At 36.8% G+C, this 23575-nt stretch overlaps 1 protein-coding gene and 1 pseudogene across 4 annotated transcripts in view; both read right to left on the minus strand.

Moving 5' to 3' along the window:
- Window positions 1–3138: 3138 nt before the first annotated feature.
- LOC100734873 (ubiquitin-conjugating enzyme E2 Q1-like) lies at window positions 3139–4533 on the minus strand (annotated as a pseudogene).
- A 9271-nt stretch (window positions 4534–13804) lies between these two features.
- Window positions 13805–23575, minus strand: part of Lactb2 (lactamase beta 2) — a 30126-nt gene continuing 20355 nt past the window's right edge. For 2 of the 4 annotated variants that reach the window (XM_063257443.1, XM_013144069.3), the window contains 4 exons: window positions 23258–23436; window positions 20532–20680; window positions 17472–17553; window positions 13805–16850 (listed from right to left, as the gene is read on the minus strand). In XM_063257443.1, coding sequence (XP_063113513.1) covers window positions 16807–16850; window positions 17472–17553; window positions 20532–20680; window positions 23258–23436 — 454 coding nt within the window. In that variant the 3' untranslated portion in view covers window positions 13805–16806. The remainder of the gene's footprint in view (window positions 16851–17471; window positions 17554–20531; window positions 20681–23257; window positions 23437–23575) is intronic. The other 2 variants (XM_063257441.1, XM_063257442.1) reach the window with 2 other exon arrangements.

A 23575-nucleotide genomic window follows, 5' to 3' on the forward strand; every position in this document is an offset into this window, starting at 1 on the left:
TATCTTTTTAGCCTACCTTATAGGTCTAGACAACAATGTACTTCTCAGTGTCATTTGAAAGATTTCCACAATCTAGCTTGATCTGTTTTAAGTCACTGAGAGAAAAAGACATGAATGCAGGCCCAATTTAAAGACCCAGTCCAAAAATGTGATCTGAAATGAGCATACACTTCTCAGATAAAGAACACATACAGTAATAAACAGCACATAGATAAGTTTTATATAAATATATAAAAATAAATATTTGCATCATTTGAGAGATGCAAATTAAAACAACAATGAGATTACATCCCACTCCAGAAAAAATGGCTGTCATCAAAAAATCTTCCAATCACAAATGCTGTGGGTGCTGTGGGGGAAACAGAAACTCTTCTCCACTGTTGGTGTGAGTATAGACTGGTACACCACTATGAAATCAATGGGGACATTCCTCAAAATTTGGACTAGAGTTTTCATTCAACCCAGCTATTCCCCTTCTTTGTGTGTTCCTGAAATAATTAAAAACATTATACCTCAGCAATATATGCACACTCATGTTGATAGTGGCATAGTTTATAATAGCTAAATCTCAGGAATAGATTAATTTAATTACTTTTTTTTCCTCATTGCTGGGACAAAATACCTGATATGCAAAATTAAGGAAGGAAAGACTTATTTAGCTCACAGTTGGTGAAGGTTTCTATCAGCAATCAGCAGGCTCCAAGGCAGGGTGGCATGACAGAGGGGCAACAGTTCAAGGTGGCAGAAGACAGCAAAAGCAGCAAGAACAAGAGGGAAAGCAAGCCTCTTTTCTTCTCCTCTTTTGTAAGCAGGCTATTCCGTCCAGGGTGGGGGTAACACACCATCTCTCATGCCTCCTCTTGTACAGGATGAGAATGCTTACAAAGTGAGGACCATGGCTCCCTGCTGAGTTACTTAAACATCTAAACTTCTAAACTTCTCAAATTGACACAATATATCAACCATTTTATGCCCAAATGCCTGTCAACTGATGGATGGATAAAGAAGATATGTTTAGCTGGGGATTTAGCTCAGTGACATAAGCGTTGGCCTGGCAAGTGCAAGGTCATGAGTTTGTTCTCTGGTACAAAAACAAAAAAAAGAGGTGTTTATTTTTTATAGTGGAGTACTAATCTGCCATAAAGATGGATAAGCTTGAAACATGTGTAGCTAAATGGATGCACCTTGAGACCAATTAAATAAATTGGACACAGGTGTTCAAATTTTGCCTGATTTCTCTGGTGTGAGGAACCAAAAGTATAATTAAGGACCAAAATGTGTAAGATACTGTGAAATAGGGAGAAAATGTTCAAATGAGAAGGGAGGGGAGAAGGAGAAAGGAAGTAAGGGAAAAGAAAAAAATGAGAAAAGAAGGAAAAAAGAAAGCTTTTGTAAGTAAGGAGGGGGAGAGGGAGTGAAGAGAGGGTAAGGGAATGGGAAAAAAGAATCAAATTATATCACATACAGGTACAAATTCACTATGATGTATTATGTATATCTAAATATATATCTAAAATATACTAATAAACTTAATTAAAAACAAAATTAAAAATCCATATCATAGATAAGAAGTTTCTAGTTTGGAGCACAGCTGAGTTTCCAGCAATGTAAAGAGGTGCTATGGTTTGTGTTCGGATGGCTCCTCCAAGCTTCATGTAATCATGGATGCAGCTGAATCTAGTGCTTTGATTGGCTTGCTCTCTAGTACTGGGGTTGGCAATGTGAGTGCTGCACCTGCCCAGGAGTGGAGCTGACATATAGTGTAAGGGTGGGAAGAAGGTGTGTCTTTACTCGTTTGCTCTATTTGCTCTTGCTGTTTGTGGTGGCCATGAACAGTGGCCCCGCCATGCCACTCTGCCTTGGAGCCAGCTGAGTATGGACTGCAACCTCCAAAATTGTAAGAAATAAACCTTCCCTCCCCTAATTTTGGGCATCAGGTATTTTACCTGAACAAGAAAAAAACAACCAAGACAGGAGGCTTGAGTTTCTTAACCCCTGCTAGCGAAGGTTCCAGCAAGGTTGTAGTTAGAGTATTTGCAACAGTTTTGTATGTATTTGTTTTTCCTTAGTATTTATAGATTAGCCATCATCGTCCTGAAATAGGCAGGGCTATCACATGCAGGAAAAATGAGGAAGGGAACTGTTACAGGTAGCTGAGCTAATTAGAAATATTATAGGTAGTCGGAAAGGGCTAGGGCCTTGAAGAGGCTGGCACAGAGGACCAGATGTCTGGTGACTTTGGAGACACTTACCTCTTGCTGTGGGTCAGATCTCAAGACAGAAGGCAAAAAAAAAAAAAAAAAAAAAAAAAATGCAACTACACCCTAGGTATAAACATTAGGGATTAGGTATGGATCACCTTCAGAAGCCAGGAGTCACATCTCAACCCCCTACAGAAAGAGTCATTGATCCTTAAGAATGTTTGCTTGCTACATTTGTCCCCGATTTGGTCAATTTTACCTGAACAATTAAACTTATCGGTTGACCATGGCTCTGTCCCACCTCATGCTCATCTACCTCACAAGTTCCCAGTTTTTCCCACTTTAGATCTACCTCACCTCATACTCTATAAAAATCCCTAGAGAAGACAGAATCCCTTGCAACCCACTTGGGACCCCTTCTGTCTCTCAGACAGAAGCTTTCTTTCTCTCAATAAGTATTTCTGCTCTTATCCTCTATTATTCTTAAAATTCATTCTTTGGTTTTATAGAACATGAGCTTGTATGGGACATATAGTAGCTTGGAAGTTTTGTTTCCCTATATCAGAACCACAGAGGGAAATATTATAGCTTATATCTAGATGTTCCTCCAAAGCCTCATATGGTCATAGGTGGGGCTTTTCAAGAGTGGCTGGATCTAGAGCGTGTGATGCTGGTATCAAGTGTATGGTTATAATCAGTGCACTGCGTGTGGATAATGTGAGTGCTACCTGCCCTAATATATCCAGAAAAAGAGCTACTGTCATTGTTTGCAGCTTTGCTACTTCATTGCTTGCTGCTTTCTACCTGCAACGAACAGTTCACCCCTGCCATGCCACCCTGCCCTGTAGCCAGTCAACCATGAATTGAAACTTCTATAAATAAATGGTGAGTTACAAAACCCTTTCCTCCTTTAACTTTGAGTGTCAGGTGTTTTATTTCAGCAACATGAAAAATAACTAAATCAGGAGGTGAGATACAAATAGTACAGCATTCAAAGGTAATTGGTGTAGTGGTTCTTGCGAGGAGGAACAAGGGGTGGATACCCCAGGATTAGTTGTCTTTCTTTCAGCGTGTACCAGCTGTTTTCATGGATCTGCACCAAGAACTTGTAGGATGGCTGTGCTGTCATAAGACTGCACTGAGATTTGTGGCTCCAAACTGCACTTTTCCTTCCCCATCACAAATGTGGATTGAGCTGCATGATCACAGACCTTATGGAGTCGGCACTACTCTAGCCTGGCTTGGTGAGAAGTTGCATGCAGATGGCACCTCCATCCAGAAGGAGAGGACACCCTGAAGAGAGGACTGGAGACACAATCCTAACAGTGGGGTCAAAGGGAAAGTTATTTTAAAGGACACAGTTAGTAGGGTGAATTTGGCTCTTTCCTGCTCTTCGAGGATCAGGAGATCATTGTGCAAAGCACTATCCCAGTCAACTTTGAGGAGTTCGACATTCTGATCATATAGATGGTCACTCATGAGTTTGACTGCATAGTTTCCACCTTTGAAACTTTGATTGGTATATATCCTGGAGTTCCTTCATCAGCCAATCAGTCTTTCCTCTGGTTCCTTTTCATTTTCTTGAGGATGGCCAAGCTTTCTTTTCCCATGCCATCATCTTCAGAGTTTTGTCCTCAGCTGGCTCTTCCTCTTTCATTTCACAGTGATCTGGGTCTTCTGTGTCCTCAAGAGTCTCCTTGCCTTCATCATCATCTTCTTTTTTTTTTTTCCTTTTTTTCCCTCAGGGTCTCACTATGCAGTTCAGGCTGATCTTGGGCTTACTTCATAGTCCAGGCTGGCCTTGAACTTGAAAATGATTATCCTGCCTCAGCCTTCCAAGTACTACGATTACAGCAGTGTGCCACCACACCTGGCTCATCTTCATCTTCTGTAGATCCTTCCTCCTTTCTCCTGTGTGCACTGCTTTGCCGCCCAGGGCTGATCCAGCATCTCATCGGGAGGCTGAGGGAGGTGGTAAAGTTTGCACCAGGCAGAGATGATCCTCTTCAGATGCTGAATGAGCAGAGTATTTCCTTTATGGCCACCAGGAACTCCCAGCCGAGCTTGTCCAGGAGGGCACTAGCAATGGGGAAGCTCTAGTGGTGCAGTGAAAGTTAAAACCCTGCAGCTTCAGCTCCCAGTTCCCACAGGGCGGGTGGTCATCCATCCCTGGCCCCCCAGCTGCTGCCCCTTTGGCTGCTGTCTCTGTGCTGCTCTCTCTCAGTCGCGATCTGCATATGTAAATGTCCAGTTACTTTCTGATGCATCCCCAGGAAATGCTGCTGTCTCTAGTGTGTCCTGGCTTTCTCGCAGACCAATCACCTACCACCATTTCCTAGTCTTTTTAAAGACGTACACTATTTTGAAAGCAAAACAAATTTCAACTATTTTCTATTTGTGAGGGCTAATACTATTTTACAAATCCATACTCCCATGTACTTTCATAGCTCTTGGCCATTGTCTGAAATATGTCATTCTATCCACTCTCAATTACTCATGTTTGTATTTCATTATGTTGACAACTACCTCCTACTGTTACTCTACCTGCAGAACATTTTCAACATGTTCTCTGGGACACTTGTGGAGATTTGTTTTTATTGTCCAATATCCCTTTTATCACACCTTATACTCTTCTCACCTACAAGGCAAAGCATATGAGGATGGCCCAAAATAATTAACCAGCAACATACGTTATCTGTACATATGTTATATTTTATGTGAGGACAGACAGTCTCAGTAACTGTTTTAAATTTTAACTCTCAGGATGAAGAATGTGAATTTTATTTTATAAAATTATGCTAAGGTTTACCAAAGAGTATATGTTGTAGCCAAGTATGGTAACACATGGCTAAAGTTCCAGTACTTAGAAGCTTGGGTCAGGAGGATCACAAGTTTAAGGCTACCAACTTAGCAAGACTCGGTCTCAAAATAAAATTTAAACTGATAAAAAGGGAGTAAATATGGTTATTTTGTGACCCTTAATGGATGTAAGTCCAAATGAAGTAGCCAAAAGGGAATATGTGAATGTACTGTTAGCAACAACAAAAAATAAGCAACTAATATTTGTTGGGTTCCAACCTTACAATAAACACTATAAATTACTCAATATCGACAGCAACTCACTGAGTTAGATACTGGTATCATTTCTTTCTTATAAATGAGGTAATGACTGAACAAATATTGCTGTTAAATTACTACCACTATCATCACAGTGAATGGAAACAGGAATAGGGTGCATATAAGGAAATCATTTCCGTAATCTCCCTTATTCTCAGGGAGTACGTTACCAGACTCCTAGTGGATGCCTGAAACCACAAACATTACCAAACATTACAATTTAATGCCTTTTCTATCTTATTACACATAAGATATTACACCTACACATTATAGCCATAATTTTTACCATTTGAAATAATGGCAGTAACACTATTTTCCCTTTTTGACAGTGTCACAGATGGAAGCACTTTATAGTTTCCTGGAATATCTGAGTTGCCAGTGGTACTACTTAATACATGTTGGGGCCTTTAGAAAATCAAATATGGGTTACCTGATCATGATTACTGTCTGTAACTGAGACAGTGAAGTGATTGACGGGTAGTAGTATACAGAACATGGAAATACTGGGCAAATCGGTGATTCATGTCCACGGTGGGATGGTGGAGAATAACAAAAGATTATATAACACTATTCAGAATGGTATGCCACCTAAAACTTATCAAGGGTCAATTTCTGGAGTTTTTCATTCAACATTTTCAGACAATGTTTGACTGGTAAGTGAAACTGCAGAAACAAAACCAAACCGAATTGGGTGACTATTGTAGTAGTCATTTATTATAATTAGGAAATGACCACTATACTAGGAAAGAGAAAGCTTCAAGGTTAAGGCAAATACAAGGCTTAGTCACAATGCAAGCTTCTTGCACTTCTTAGGCAATTTTTCACTCCCCTGAGCATTTTCTGGGATGCTTTAAATTGCCTTTTAACTACATCCTCAAATCACAGCACAAGTGCTGCCCACCAAATATCTAAAGATAGTAATGCATTTTTCCCTCTGCACTGTCATTTTTCCTTAAAGCTTATTTTTCATATATCTGTTAATATTTAAATTTGAGATACTGGTTACAAATTGCATGTATATACAAGCATATAGAAGCATTTATCAGCTGGTAAGCTTTCCTGTATGCAGATGTGGTCATTCTGTTGGAGAAGCCACATATACCATTTCATAAGATTACTGGCCATTTGCCTGTCATCTTTGGAGAAATGTCTAAACTCTTTGCCATTTGTGAATTATTTTTGAAAAACTTAATAGTTATTTTGTAATATGGCATAGTTCTGGGTACACAAAAGGCATGAGAATGAGTGTATTAAAGTGGTACAAAGATGCTAGGAACCTTGGGAAAAGGGATAGGAGATAAGAGAAGGGGCAGGAGATGCAGGAAGACAAAGACATGTCAAAGACAAGAAATTTTTTCCTTTAGGAAAGAATATAGAAAGTGCATGCTTCAGATTCTGAACTTACTTAGTTTTGAAATTTGGCCATCGTATAAGGTTAAATGAGCATTGCTGAGCTAGATTGTGACATGAACATTAGTTTAAAACACTTTAAACTTAAAAAGGCCCTATCTTTTTTTAAAATTTTATTTAAAAGGAAAAAGAGAAAAAACAAAACAAAACAAAGCAGTGTAAGGGTACAAGTAATACAGAGCTACAAAAAAAATACAGTAAGAAATCACCAGTTAACAGATTACACATTATCATCTTAGATTACACATTAACCATCTGAGTTGCTCAAGTCACAGTATCAAAGCATACAAAGTGAACATTCAAACAGAAAGACTGCAAACAGTTGTGTTCAATGATCCAACCAAAAACATTAATACGGTCAACTATTTAACACCCCTAAACACACTTGCAGTTGCATCCTTTAAAGCACTTTTTTTCCCTCTCTTTTTTACAACAAAATTTACACATTTTGGGTTTTATTACTCCTTAGTTCTTATTACTTTTTTTGGAAGAGAATAAAGTCAAATATGGCAAAACAAAGCTGTCAGTCAAAACCAAGGATAGACATAGTACATGATGTAAAAACAGAGTACAAGGTTATCAACAATGGTTACCATAATGTCTCTTGTTTCCTTAAAAAGAATTGTCTATCTCATTAGGTATTATAAAGTTGAACAAAACAGTAGAGAACAAGACCAATAAAACTTAAACATTGTAAACATTACAGGACTTCCAAAGGAGATAATAGTCAAACCAGAATGGGCATCTTAGTGAATCTTATTGCCTTCAAAGTAGTTGCCTATACCCTCAAACTTGATACTATCATACAGAATGGAACAGAGTCTAATCAGTCAAAACAAGATAGTGGGAGTATTACAGGACTTCAAAACAAGTTAATAGGAAATCAAAAAAAGTTACTATAATATATCCTGCTAATCTTTTAAATTTTTCCCCTTAATTAAAAAAACCATAAAAAATAACTAAATAATTTTTTAATGAATAAGGGAGAGATTGAGATAAAAGAGGACATAACAACATAACGATACAGGTCAAAACATGACTGTTTCAGCAACCTAGTGCTTCACCACCAAATAACCCGTCTTAGTAGTTACCATACTGTCTGTCTTTTTCCTTGAAATATTTGAATATAACTTCATATACTATAGCTTCAAATATTTCCATATCAAGAAGCCCAGAATAAAGCCTTTCCAATTAATAAGTGAAAACTTTATAAGGCTTCAAGGCCACATAATGGGGAATCATGATTACCACATACTTTTATATATTTGAATCGTTACTTACATTAGGGAAACTATTCAGTATTCACATATGCGAGATTGATTTATTTCACTTATGAGTATGGTCTCAAGCTGTGCCCATTTATTGATAAATATCTCAATGTGATCCTTCTTTATAGCTGAGTAATAATCCATTGTACAGAAATACCACAACTTTTTTATCCATTCCTCAGTTGATGGACACTTGGGTTGTTTCCAAGATCTGGCGATTACAAATTGTGCTGCTATAAACATAGGTGCACATATATCACTGTGGTATGATGCTTTCAGTTCTTCTGGGAATATGCCTAGAAGTGGAATAGCTGGAATAAATGGGACTTCCAATCCCAGCTTTTTGAGAAATCTCCAGACCCACCTCCACAATGGTTGTACCAGTGTACACTCCCACCAACATTGTAGGAGAGTTCCTTTTCCCCACAGCCTCTCCAGCATTTGTTGTTGTTGGTTTTCTTGATCCTGGCCATTCTTTCAGGAGGGAGATGGAATCTCAGTGTGGTTTTAGTTTGCATTTCTCTAATGACCAATGATGATGAACATTTTTTCATGTATTTATTTGCCATTCATATTTCTTCATCTGAGAAGTGTGTATTCATCTCAGATGCCCATTTTTGGATAGGATCTTTGAATTTTGGGGGTCTGAGTTTTTTTTTAATTCTTTATATGTTTTAGACAAGAGGCCCTTGTCTGAGAGAGAGTTCACTAAAATCTTTTCCCAGTTTGTGGGTTTTCTTTTCACTATGCTGGAGATTTCTTTTGACATGCAGAAACTTTTTAGTAAGAAGTGGTCCCAGTTATTGATTCTGGGATGTATTTCCCGTCGGTTTGAGTCCTGTTCATGAATTCTCTACCTACCCCTATGTCTTCAAGCCTTCTACCCAAGTTGTCTTCCAATAGATTTAGTGTTTCTGTTTTAATATTCAGATCTTTGACCCATTTAGATTTTAATTTAGTACATGGTGATAGGCATGGGTCTAGCTTTAGTTTTTGGCAAATGGAGAGCCAGTTTTTCCAGCACCATTTATTAAAGAGACTGTCATTCTTACAGTGAACCTGCTTGGCTCCTTTATCAAAGATAAGGTGGTTGAGTGTGTTTGTAGTTGTGGTTGTATCTTCTAATCTATTCCATTGATCTTCGGCTCTGTTTTGATTCCAGTAACATGTTGATTTTATTACTGTTGCTTTGTTGTATAACTTCAAGTCAGGGATTGTGATGCCTCCTGCCTTGCCTTTGCTACTTAGAATTGCCTTTGCTATTCTAGGTCTCTTCTGGTTCCAGATGAATTTTATAGATTTATAAGGTATGTTGATGGTATTTTTATTGGGATTGCATTGAATCTGTATAACAGTTTTGGGAGAGTGGCCATTTTCACAATGTTTGTTCTTCCTATCCATGAGCACGGGATGTCTTTAAATTTTCTGAGATCATCTTCAATTTCTTTTTTCAGTGTATTATAATTTTTCCTGTATAGGTCTTTCATTTCTTTTGTAAGAGTAATTCCTAAATATTTCATTTTTTTGCTTGCTAATATGAAGAGTGTGGTTTCTCTTATTTCCCTCTCTGTGATTTTGTGGTTAGTGTATAGGAATGCTATTGATTTCTGAGTATTGATTTTGTATCCAGCTACATTACTGAATTTATTTATTATATCTAAGAGTCTTTCAATGTAGAGCATCATGTCATCTACAAACAATGATAATTTAACTTCTTCTTTTCCTATCTTTAACCCTTTTATTTCTCTCTCTTGTCTAATTGCTCTGGCTAGTCCTTTCAGTACTATATTAAATAGGAGTGGTGATAAAGGACATCCTTGTCTTGTGCCTGATTTTAAAGTAAAGGCTTTCAATTTTTGGCCATTTAGTATGATACTGGCTGTTGGTTTGTCATAAATGGCCTTTATTATATTGAGGTAAAGACCATTTATTCCAATTTTCTGTAAAGTCCTTATCATGAATGAATGTTGGATCTTATCGAAGGCTTTTTCTGCATCTATATAAATGATCATGTGATTCTTACTTTTGGCTTTATTGATATGGTGGATTACGTTTATTGATTTACGTATGTTGAACCATCCTTGCATTCCTGGGATGAATCCCACTTGGTCATGGTGTATAATCTTCTTGATGATTTGCTGCATCCTATTTGCCAATATTTTATTGAGGATTTTTGCATCTGTGTTCCTTAAGGAGATCGGTCTATAGTTTTCTTTTTTAGTTGGGTCTTTCTCAGGTTTTGGTACTAGAGTAATATTTGCTTCCAGGAATGACTTAGGAAGGATTGCTTCCCTTTCAATTTCATTGAATAGTTTGAGGAGTGTCGGCATCAGGTCTTTTTTGTATTTCTTGTAGAATTCTGCAGTGAATCCATCTGGGCCTGGGCTCTTCTTTGTAGGTAAGGACTTAATTACATTTTCAATTTCATTAACAGAGACTGGATTATTCAGCAGTTTTACATCCTCTTGATCTAGCTTTGGTACTTCATATGTTTCTAAGAATCTGTCTATTTCTTCAGTGTTATCAAACCTTTGAGAGTAGAGGTTTTTGATATAGGTGTTGCTGATCTTCTGTATTTCTGTAGAGTCTGTAGTGATTTTACCTTTTTCATTTCTTATTGCATGAATTTGAGCTTTGTCTTCTCTTTTAAAAATAAGGTTATGTAGGGGCTTATCGATTTTATTTATTCTTTCAAAGAACCAACTCTTTGATTCGTTGATTCCTTGTTTTTTTAGTCTCTATTGCATTGATTTCTGCTCTGATTTTTATAATTTCCTCTCTTCTTTTGGCTTTGGGCGTGACTTGCTCTTTTTCTAGCTGTTTGAGGTGTAGCATCAAGTTATTTATTTGTGTTCGTTCTGTTTCCCTGATATGGGAAATCAGTGCAATAAATTTTCCTCTGAGGACAGCTTTCATTGCATCCCACAGATTCTGGTAAGTTGTATCTGCATTTTCATTTTCTTGTAGGTATTGTTTAATTTCTTCTGTGACCCACTGATTACTCAAGAGTGTGTTATTCAGTTTCCATGTGTTTGTGGGATTTTTGCAGTATCTTTTATCATTAATTTCTAATTTCAGAGCGCTATGATCCGATAACATGCAAGGGATGATTTCAACTCTTTTGCATTTGTTTAAATATGTTCTGTGAGCTACTATATGGTCTATTTTAGAGAATGATCTATGTACTGCTGAAAAGAATGCGTATTCTGATGTTGTTGGGTGGAACATTCTGTATATGTCTATCAAATCCATTTGTTCACAGGTGTGATTCAGTTCTGTTATTTCTTTGCTCATTTTCTGTCTGGTTGATCTGTCCCTTGGTGTCAATGGCGTATTAAGGTCTCCTGTTACAATTGTGTTACTGATAATTTGAGTTTTCATTTCTGTTAATAGTTGTTTTATATAACTGGGTGCTCTGGAGTTTGGTGCATACATATTTAAGATAGTTATCTCTTCCTCTTGGAGTTTTCCCCTAACGAGCATGTAGTGACCTTCTTTGTCCTTTATGGTCATTGTTGGTTTAAAGTTCACGTTGTCTGCAAACAGAATGGCTACTCCTGCTTTTATTTTGGATTCCTGCTGCATGAAGTATTGTTTTGCATCCTTTGACTTTCAGTCTGTGAGTATCCTTCTGGGTTAGATGGGTTTCCTGTAAACAGCAAATGGTTGGGTTTTGATCCATTCTGGTAGTCTGTTTCTTTTGATTGGTGCATTGAGACCATTTACATTAATGGTTATTACTGTTAAATGCTGGTTTATTGTTGACGTTATCTCTCTGTTGTTGCATCTTTATCTTTCTGTTCTGTTTAATTATCTGCTTTGCTTAGTGATTTTTTCCTTTGTGTATCTAAACTGCCTTTCAGTATTTTTTGCAGGATTGGCTTGGTGTTCATGAAGTTCTTCAGCTGTTCTTTATCATGGAAGTATCATATTTCACCATCAATTCTGAATGATAGTTTTGTAGGGTACATCAGTCTAGGTTGGAAATCATTTTGCTTTAGGATCTGGAATACTTGACTCCATGCTCTTCTTGACTTTATTGTTTGTGCTGAGAAGTCTGCTGTGATTCTGATAGGTTTTCCTTTGTAAGTGATCTGTCTTTTCTCTCTGACAGCTTTTAATAATCTATTCTTATGTTGGATTTCTGGGATGGTGATTATTATATGTCTGGGTGTAGTTTTATTTTGGTTATGAATATTTGGAGTTCTATATGCTTCAATGATCCTGATGTCATTTTCTGATCTCATGCTTGGGAAATTTTCAGCTATTACTTCTCTAAATATCCTCTTGAGATCCTTTATGTTGTCTCCTTCTTTTTCACTAATCCCTATGAATCTTATGTTATTTTTCTTTGCATCATCTTGCAGTTGTTGAATTGTTGTTTCCTGATTCCTTGTTATTTTTAAAGATCTTTCCTTTTCTGTTCACTAGCTGCAATCCTGTCTTCAAGGTCTGAAATTCTATCTTCACTTTCATTGAGGCGGTTTTTACAACTTTCAGTGGAGTTTTTTATTTCTTGTATATCTCTGTGCATCTGCATTATATATTGTTTCTTATATTGCTCATCTAGGGATTCTTTTTGTTTAGTTCCTCCAATTTTTTAACTGTGTTTTCTTTAGATATATTCAGAATCTCTTTCATTTCTTTTATCATTTCTTCTTTTACCTGGGAGATTATTTCGAGTTTGAATTCCTTTAAAGCTTCCTGGAGTTGCTTGTTAATTTCAGTAGCTATTATGTCCGATATTTGAGGTGAATGGCATATATTTTCTTCTATATACATTGCTCCTAGGGTTTCTTGAGATGGGCTGGAGATTTGAGGTTGTAATTTGGTCTTTTGTTTTGTGATTTTTCTATATTTCTGTGTTTCAAGTGTTATTTGAAACCTTCCTCAGGGTCTGTAGGAAATCCATTTCTATGTTCGCAGCTCCTGGGTCTTTGGCACCCAGTTACCCCAAGCCACTGGGCCTGTAGAACCAATGGCCCTCTTCTGCCTGTTTAGAACTCTATAGTTCCAGATAACCTGGGCTTCAGGGACACTGTGTGCCCACCTGCTTGTTGGAAGCTCCACAGTTCTCCAAGTACAGCCAGAATGGGGAGGTGGATGTAGATGCCTCAAACCCACTTATGCACTTCCCTGCACCCAGAAGCCTGGAGGGTCCCAAACAGTTTGGGCTTGGGGCAGAGTGCACTGAGCACTTACTGCAGGCCGTGGGGCCTCTGGAACCTGCGATGCTCGCCTGTTTGCTAAAATATCCACAGTTCTCCAGACACACGGGGAGGCAGATGCAGGTGCCCCAGATCCACCCAGCCCTTCCTCTGCACCCAGATGATGCGGTGCAGGAGTCCCAAATAGGCTGGGCTCCGGGGATAGTGTGCGCCTGCCTACTTGCTGGAAATTCCACCATTTTCCAAGTGCAGCCGGAATGGGGAGGCGGATGTAGATGCCTCAAACCCACTTATCCACTTCACTGCACCCGGAAGCCTGGAGGGTCACAAATAGTCTGGGCTTTGGGCAGAGTGCACTGAGCACTTACTGCAGCCTGCAGGAAAAGGCCCTATCTTATGACTCATTTTATTTATTTTTTATTTTTTAATTTTTTTGTCTTTTTCGTTTTTATCGGTACCAGGGATCCAACTCATGACTGCCTGCTTGCAAGGCAGGCACTTATGCTGTTGAGCTAAATCCCCAGCCCCATGACTAATTTTAGAAAAGACTGTTTGGTATATAATTCACACATAAGCTGATAATTATATAGTAATATCTAAACCTGGAAAGTATGTTGATTACAATGAGTTACAAAAACAATTATTCATCATATAATACTTTTAATTGAACATTCAATATTTTTCAATTAGCAGCACTTGTTATACATAAATCATTGATATTATAAAAATATATAATCATACAGTGCTATAGAACCAATTCTTAATTATAATTGACAAAAATATGAAAACAAAACTGTTATCCACAGATACAGAGAGTTGAAAAATAAAATACAATTTTTACTTATGACTAATAACGATTATTCTGCAAAAGGATTACCCGGTGTAAATTACACAAATTTTATTATTTTTAAAGTATCCATTTTAATTAACACATATAAAATCAATAAACTTCTAGATTCTGAATTTTTTGTAAAATGCTGTAAGACTAAGGTTCAATAACCTGTATTGTAAGTGTATAATCTGATTTGTTTTAAAAATTTGACATGGTTTGGAAATACAGTGGACCCTCAAGTTATGACTGGCCTCACATATGAACTACTTGAGTTATGAAAAACTTGGGTTATGACTGTAATTTTAGGTTTAATTTATGACTAAAGTATTATGTTACAACCCAAATGCTGGCCGAAAAGACTTGTGATGGGGATGGTGTTTTAGCTCAGAGACACAAGCACCTGCTTGGCATATGTGAGGTCGAGAGTTCAATCCCCTGTATCAAAAAGAAAAAAGAAAAAAAAAAAGACTTGTGATGACAGAAAACTATATATAAACATCAGTCTTAGCCTATACGCATGTATTTGTGGATGTGATTTCAGTCAGTGCTTTATATAGTTGCTATGATTAATGTTATAAAAATGACCCCAAAAAGCTAGAAAAGAAGCTAAGGAAAGAAGGAAGGGAAGGTAAAGAAAACAATCACAACTGAAAAGAAGGAAATTATAGAAAAATATGAGTATAGCATTGGTGTGACTGATCTTGCTAATATGTATAGTATGTTAAAATCCACCATCTTGACACTCTTACAGAGAAAAGATTTGTATAATGAAGCTAGTGTTGCTAAAGGTGTTATTCAAATTAGTAAATCACAACCAACAGTATTAGCCAAGGAAGAAAGGTTATTATTATTAAATGTGCAGATAAAAGGCAGATAGCAGGTTATTACCTGAGTTTATAATTTGTAAAAATGTTATCGCTGTAAATGTAGATCTCATAAAGGATAATCCATCAATGAGTGATAGTGGTGAAACATTTTGTGCCAGTAAGGGGTGGTTTCACAATTTTAAAGCAAGAACTGGGGTTTATAGCATAACCAGGCATGGTGAAGCAGGCAGTGCTGATAAAAGCGCTGCTGAAAATTACATACATCATTTTGAATCAGTCACACAGAGAAACTGCTTTTGCTCTTACTGGGTTTTCAACTGTTAAGAAACTGGCTTTCTCTGAAAGAAAATGCCCAGGAGAATATATACTACCCAGAAATAAGAGAAAATGCCAGGCCACAAACCTATGAAGGATAGATTAATCTTATTGCTATGGGCCAATGCAAGTGGTGACCTCAAGATAAACCGTCTCTTGGTTTATCACTGAGATTGCTAGAGTGTTCAGAAAACATACAGTCATGAAGAACAGGCTAGCGGTCATGTGGAGATCTAATGCAAAAGCCTGGGTAACAGGAGTTCTTTTTCTTGAGTGGATCAGAAGGCTTTCTCTCCTATTTTTAAGAAGTATCTAGAGGACAAAGGTTTACCACTCAAGGCTCTCCTCATCATGGACAATGCTTCTACTCACCTACAAATTTGGAAAAAGAATTGACTGATGAATTCTCAAGGCTCTCAGTTTAGTTCCTCCTGCCTAATATAACTCCTATACTGTAGCCCATGGACCAGCAGGTTATAGATAACTTTAAGAAGGCATACACCAAGGAACTGTTCCTAAAGTGGTTGCTGATGGGTCTCAGATACAGATTTAACCCTTAAAGACTTCTGGAAGGAACATTGCTACATCCTTTCTTGTGTGGGGTTAACTGAGAAATCCTGGGCCAATGTCTCTTTAAGGACATTGAGATCTGCCTGGGACAAAGAGTGGCCTATAATTATACAGGAGAGAGACTTTGAAAGCTGTGCAGAGGAGCTTCAGCCTTCAGTTGATCCTGTGATGATACTGACAGCAAAGTCCAGCAAAGGCTGGCACAAAGACAGTAGTAAAGTTGAGAAACTGGTGGAGGAACACTCAGAATTGTCTACAGAGGAACTTCAGTAACTTCTGGTTAAGCAACAGAGAATAGCAGCTGAGGAGCTTTCTGAAGAGGAGAGGGAGTATCAACAATCAGTGCAGCAAAGTTCTTCTGAAATAAAGGAAATCTTGAAAAAAAGAACAGAGTTACAAACAAAGTGCAGAGAAGACCCATCCAGACAGAAAAAGCCAATCATTGCATTCACTTGCTTATGACAATCTCATGTCATACCATAGGAAGTGTTAAAAGACAGAGACAACCTTAGACCAGTTTTTAGTTCTGAAAAGGTTGAGACCCAGTGAACCAGAAACAGGTAGTAGTGGGCAACAGACTGTCCCAAGGAGAGAAAGGATACCAGATTCTTTATGTCCTTATGGAAGGGGATTCTCCTTCCAAACAATAACCACATTTCATGTCATCCTCCCTTCCTGCAAGCCAAGGATGTCAACTTGAATGGTGAATGCCGAGTACAGTATAAAATAGTTTTTGGTAAACTGGTCACATTTCATAGTTTTTTGGTGAATATACTAGGAAAATTATTGGTGTTCTGATAAATTAGACACATTAGAAAGCCCTTTTTATCATGAAAAGGTTAGTTAAGGGGTGCTTTGGGAGGTGTGGAACACAGTATGGGTATGTCCATTATTTCTCATGGGAAAGACAGTCTTGACCTACAACCAACTTGAGGTACAACCTGCTCTCTAGAACAATGTGAGTTCGTAAGTTAAGTGTCCACTTGTACATCTAGAGTTAGTTTTGAAGTCCTACATTCTGTAGTGTCTATAACACACAGCTAAGAACACATACCACCCTTAAAGGCAAAGGCAAACAAAGCTTTCATTAAGCTGAACTCAAAGTACAGCTTTCCATTTCTTGTCAGGGTCCATGATGCTAACTGTGGAAGAAAGAAAACCAGTATTTAGTAAAAGGTAAGCAAATCTACTGGATTTGAAGTTAGTTTGTGGCTAGAAAAATCGCTCATTTTTAAAATAATTTCATTACAATGTTGTGTAAATAATTTTGTTAATGGTTTTTTATGTCTATGCAAATACACTGGTGAAGTTTCTACACAAGATTTAAGCTTTGAGAATGTTTTAAGGATCAAACTTGTATGAACGTAAATCTGTAAATTAACACAGTAAATATTATAGTTATTGCTTTAGTATCTTGGAGTAAACAATAATTTACTACTGTTTTTAAACCTCTGCCTGTTCCCTAATCTTTAACGTGGAACTTTTCCTGGTAGCTCTTGGGTCTGGGAGAACAGAAGCTACTCTTCCTGATGCATGCCTTTTGAGTATTATTCTGGTGGGTGAAAATGGTGTGTTACTGAACCCTATGAAAAAGATCCTGGGGGAGTTTATGATTGGCCAATCTTCCTACTGCCTGTCTCTCTAATTTAATGTGATATTTAAGAGGGAATTCTGATAGGTTTTGTTTTTCTTAATAGGAAACTAGCGCATCCTGTATTTTACATGCTAGTAGTAAATGACTTAAAATTTGGAAGTACACTTACATATTTTTCCTTCTTTTTCTAACTTTTTCAAATGAAGCTCAAGATTACGTTCAGCCATTTTATGTAAATTCTCAGGAACATTCTAAAAGAAAAAGGTTGAAAGGAAAAATATTTCTTTTTAAAAAATAACTTTTTTTGAAACCATTAAAGGAAAACCAAATACAACAAAGAACAAAAGTTTAATTGAAACACATTTTAACATAGTAACAGCCTAAAAAATCCCTTACTTTGTGAATGTGTAAATGCTTTAAGACACTGCATTGCTGAATACTTTTATAGATAAAGTAGAATAAGTTCCATAACAATAGCAGTGTTTTCATGCTTGGTATAATGATACACAGTAGTAACACACTAATATTTTATAAATTAATAGTTGCTATATGGTTTATTTACTAGGTTTTTTTTTTTTTTTTTTTCTCTTTTGAAACAGGGTCATGTTATATGGTCTGGCAGGCCTCGAATTCCTGGTGACCTTTTTTTCTCAGTTTTCCAAGTTCTTGGATTACAGGCATGTGCCATAATGCCCAGATCCTGATATCTTTACACCTCATGACTCACAATTTCCCTCCAGTTTTGCTAAAACAGTGTAACATTTCCAACTATTTGAATATTTGTTTTATTCTTTAAGGATTACACCCTACTGTCTAGAATAACTTTCTTTGTTCTCTACTCTGAAACCAAGTTTTTTGCCTATACTCATTGTCTCGATTTCTCAACTGAAGTATTTTGCCAAGATCACTAAATTACTTCAGTTAAATTTCAACAGATTCTTCTCAGCCCCATTGTACCTGAAATCCAGTGGGTAGTTTCTTTCTTTTGAAGATACTTTTCCCTTGTTTATCCCACTCTTCCTGTCATTAGTCTTCGTCTTGGACATTCTTCCTTATATATCTCTTAAACACTGATGTTCACAAAGAGCCATCCCATGGTTCTCTGTTACTAGGTAACTCACTATAAGCAGTGATATTGATTCCCAAATCTGAATTTACAGATTTGTGATTCTTCCAGATTTCATTATGTGACTTTCCTATGATCTTTAAATCACCTTTCCTGAATTATTGGCTAAACCCATAATTTTAGCTGGCAGTGAAGATTTTCTGTGATCTGATCATGCCTCCTTTTCTCACTTCATTTTCTGGGGCTCCCTTCTTGTCCATCCACATACACAATTTGTGCTGCAGTCATACGTGGTTTTTTTGAGTTTCTAAACACGCAGTGCTCTTTTGCAGTATCACTCTGTTTGAACACATCTACTTCTCTGTCTAGAATAACTTCCTTTCTTCTCTATTCCTGACCTAAAAAATGGTTGTTCCTTCTTCAAGGTACAATTCAGTAAGTTTCAAAAGGCTTTTTGTGTCTTATTCTCTGCATCTTTACTATGTAGTTGATTTCCATATTTGTACTTTGACAAACTGGGTATAGGTCTTGGAGGAAGTTCAGCCAACACTTACTTTCAACAAGATTTGAATAGTTAAAATGCTCCAAAATCTGAAACCTTTTGTGGATGCGCAAATGATTTCAGATTTTGGAAAACTATGGATTAGAGTTGCTTAACCTGTATAAACCATTTATGTTAGTACCTGACATGCAGACATGTGTGCAGTAAATGGACATTATTAAAATCAAGCCTGTATTGCAAGTATCTGTTGAACATATTTGTCTTCATTAAATTATGAATCCAGTAGTGTCAGAGATCTATAGTCACCTCTGTATCTCTGCATATCAAAATATTCAATAAATGATCAATGAATAAATAGCTTTAGATTATCTACTGCATGCATCAGGTAAATTTTGAACACTTCTGAACATACACTGAATACTTCTGAGTGCAGATTTAGCAGTTGACTAGGTGTGAGCAGTTACTTGATAGTTCATCTGTGGGGGTTATGGGATTTTTCACTATCTGTATACAGGTTAGGAACAAAACCCTTGATTTACCCAGGCTCTAGTATTGAGTTGTTTCATGCAATTTAAATATTTATATTACTTTTTTTTTTTTCTCTTTTTGGTGTCTTGAGACAGGGTCTCATTGTGCAGTTCAGGCTGGCCTTGAACTCACTATGTACCACAGGCTGGTCTTGAGCTTGCATCAATCCTCCTGCCTCAGCTTCTAAGTGCTGGGATTACAGGGTACATTACTCTTTTGACAATGATTTTTGTGTATGTGTGGTGTTGCAGATGGAACCAAGGGCTCTGAGTATGGCAGACAAATGCTCTCTAGTAGCATCTCTAGTTCCAGATAATGACATTTTTTAATCTTCTGACCATTCATCCCTCTCTTTTAAAACAAAGCATACTGAGTATAATTTAACTGTGTTTAACAACTAAGGCCTATGGGAAATTAAAGTCTTTTATGGATTGTGTCCCTACATGACCTTTCTAAATTTATCTTTAGTAACAATTTCATGTAACTTATAGCTATACAAGTTGCAATGGTGGGGCTTAACTCATACAGTCTTACTACAAAACCTAAATTCTTAACTGTGAATTTACTATTAACAATACAACAGATACCTAATGAACATTTGCTGAAAAACTAAGTAACACTGACATACTGCCACATAGAGCTATTGTACTATAACATGCTCAAAGGCTACACTCAGAGGTATGGGAATCGTTTCTTATATTTGAAATTACTCATGTTCTTTGACAGGTATTTTCTCCCTTTTAGGCAGTTCATTGCCATTAACTCAGTATCTGTCTGTAGCCAATCACTTGGTCTCACTTTCTGTAGGCTAAGACACCAGACACTCAAGATGCTAGAACAACATACATCATTTTAAAACTGTGGGCAGTAGTTTCTCCTGTAGAGTGAAGTATTTAAAAGCTGAAGAAAGCCTCAGGATGGCTAGTTTTGTTCTCTATAGACAGTACATTTTTTTCTAAACTTTAGTAATATAAAGATGAGATTGCTGGTTTCAATTTCAGATGAGTGACATAAGATATAAAATTCTGACAGATGTGATCTGATCTAGGTTGAGGTATAATTACAGACTATTGAGTAAATTATTTATTCTAATACATCTGTTGCAATGCACAGGTACGATAAATCAAAATTACCTTGTAAAGAGTTTTTACCAGTTGTGTTTTTGTAAATGATTTTTCAAAATTGTCACGAATGAATGTAAGAATTTGTTCTTCTCGGTTATTTCTATGAGAAATATACTGTTGAATTGCAGCTTCTGCATTGTGGATTACTGGGCCATGACCTGAATTGAAATAATTACACAAATTTCTTTAACTAGATAAAATGATTAAGTACAAAGTTAATGCATTCTATTTAAAAATTATTTATATGCTGCTCTGAAAAAGCACACTAACTACACAAATATTTGGAAAGCTACAGAGGTGTAAGATTTAAAACATATATAATGCCAAAGACATTAGAAAATGATATAAAATAAAACCTATATAAAATACTATTGTGTTGCCAGTTGTGGGGGCACATGCCTGTAATCTCAGCACTTGTGAGGCTGAGGCAAGAGTATCACTGCAAGTTCCAGGCCAGCTTGGGCTACACAGTGAGTTCAAGATCAGCCTAAATTACATAGTGAGACCCTGTCTCTGAAAAATAACCAACAAACAAGTAATTGTGTATACTAAAATACAAATTTTACTAATAGCAATAAAGTCAATAATCACAACAATAGGTAATATTTACAGAATACTATATGCCAAGCACAGTTCTTCATGCCTAATATACACTACTTTTACAAGGATCTGGTGATATAGGTACTACTGTTATTCCTTTTTTATAGTAGACACTGAGGCACAGAGATAGTAGATGATCTGCCTAGATGGGGTGAACTGGGGTTCTGACTGAGACTTTTTTCCTCTTTTCTTTTTTTGTGTATCTGGGGATGGAACCCAGGGGCTTTTTATTACCTGAGCCTTTTTATTTTTTGAGACAAGGTCTCAACAAGTTGCCTAGCCTGGCATTTAATTTGAGATACTGCTGCCACAGTCTCCCGAGTAGTTGGGATCACAAGTGCGTGCCAGCATATTCAGCCTGTCCTGGCTGTTTTTAACCAGTCTGTGCTCTTAACAATTATGGTAAACTTGACTGTAAAGAGGAAAGCAAAAATCAGTCATGCAGGTGGCCAAGGTTAATAAAAATTTTTAAGATCTGTAATAGAAGGGCTGGAGGTTTAGCTCAGTGGCGCAGCTGCCTGCTTGGCAAATGCAAGGTCATGAGTTCAATTCCCAGTACCAAAAAAAAAAAAAAAAAAAAAAAAAAAAAAAAAAAAAAAAAAGAATCATAATTGACTTTAAAGAATTTTATGTCTAGGCAAGTAATTCACAAATGTAACAATTCAGAGTAAGTTATAATGAAATTTACCTTACTCTTTAAAACAATATAAATTTACGTATTACACAAACTTGCAAAGGGAATGTTTCACTTGAGAATATAATATCTAGAAGCAGGTTAACCTGGTATCACATAAAGATTTCTGGAATTTAGAGTATCACTTAATAGCTGTGTAGGTGTGAGGAAGTGCCCAAGTCTCTCTGAGCTTGCTTCTTCAACCATGTAGTGAAGAAGACACCACCACCTACTTCAAAGAGTTTCTATGAGGATTGCAGGTATAAAGGCCCCTACACAGAACATGATGACAGCAGGTTTTTAATACATGGTAGCAATGGTTACAGAACATAATTTACATTTTAATAGCTGCTGTGCTAAAAAGCCAGTTCACTGGATTCACCAAAGCAAACACTCTAAGCACCTTTTGTAGGCAGCTTCTCATTGTCCATCGCACACTCTTCTATTTAAAAAAGCTCTCAGCATCTGTTTCTTTTATGTCATAACTATCTAAATGCCCAGTTCTACCATTTCCTCAGCAGTAGGAATGAATGAGAGAAGGCAAGCATGATAAAGATACTGTTCTAACAGATGGTTACATTTTATGGTCGCTCTAGTAGGAGCAAATTAATGTATGTATTTGGTTATAGGGTCTTGCTATGTAGTTCAGATTGGCTTTCAGTTCACTGTGCGGCCCAGGTTAGCCTTAAACTTGTGGCAATCCTTCTGCCTCAGGCTCTTGAATGCTGGCTGGCATTACAGGCGTGTGCCACTGTGCCTCCCTTGGAGCAAATTTAGAAGGAATCAGAAAATCAAGTAACCAATCCCCCTTTCTATCTGGGCCTTCTTGTTGAGTTCTGTATCTTAGTTTTTAAGATGGAGAAAAGATTCATATTGTAGGGCAGTGCAGTCTGAAATACTAACAAGTTTCTTTTTCTGGAGAGTAGAAAAAAAATAACATTTTATTGTTGTTATGGAAACTTGACATTTCAATATTGTGAGTTAAGAAACCAAAAATTGGATGTAAAATATTGCCCAAGATTGCAGAGAGCTAAAATGTGGTTCCAATAGAAAGCAAGTTAACAAAAATAATGGTAGTTTATGGAATGAAAACCTTTTCCTGTTCTGGCATATTATTTTCTTTGCTTAACAGGGCTATCAGCAGCTGTGTAGATATTGAAAAATAAATCTTACCTTTATAATAGGTTATTTTCTAAAAATTTTATCCAAAATGTTTTTAGACATTTTTATTAATACACGTTTTGCAGTACACAATGATTACATTCATTATATAAAGAGTTATTAATATAACTCTCAGCTTTCTCTTTAAAGTTAACAATATATCTAGGCAAGACTTAGGGGTGTTATTTTAAAGCAGTTTATACATATTTCTTCAAGGCTGAGTATACACATAGACACAAGCCAAAATGAATTTCCTCATTATTTGAAGAATAGTTTGCTAGAATAAAAAAAAATTGCCCACCTGGATATATAATATTAGCTTTGACTTCCAGTAACAGTTTTAGGGAATTCATATAATCATAGAGGTCTTCAAATACAGTTGTTCCTTCCCCTAGGATGCAGTCCCCAGAAAAAATGGCATTTTCTTCTTCTAGGTGTAGCGCCATATGATCGTCAGTGTGGCCAGGTGTGTATAGAACTCTGGTTGAAAAATGAAATAAAAAAAGGAAGTATGAACTCTTAGGCAGAGGAGAAGTCCTGAGGAGTAAAATTTTATTTGTTACTTGGACAAGACATAAATAAATGATGCCCATGAGTTAAAAAAATAAACAAAATAAAG

This window comes from Cavia porcellus, unplaced genomic scaffold (assembly GCF_034190915.1).
Source record: "Cavia porcellus strain 051 isolate PalLab524CR breed Dunkin Hartley unplaced genomic scaffold, mCavPor4.1 scaffold_10, whole genome shotgun sequence".
Taxonomy (NCBI): domain Eukaryota; kingdom Metazoa; phylum Chordata; class Mammalia; order Rodentia; family Caviidae; genus Cavia; species Cavia porcellus.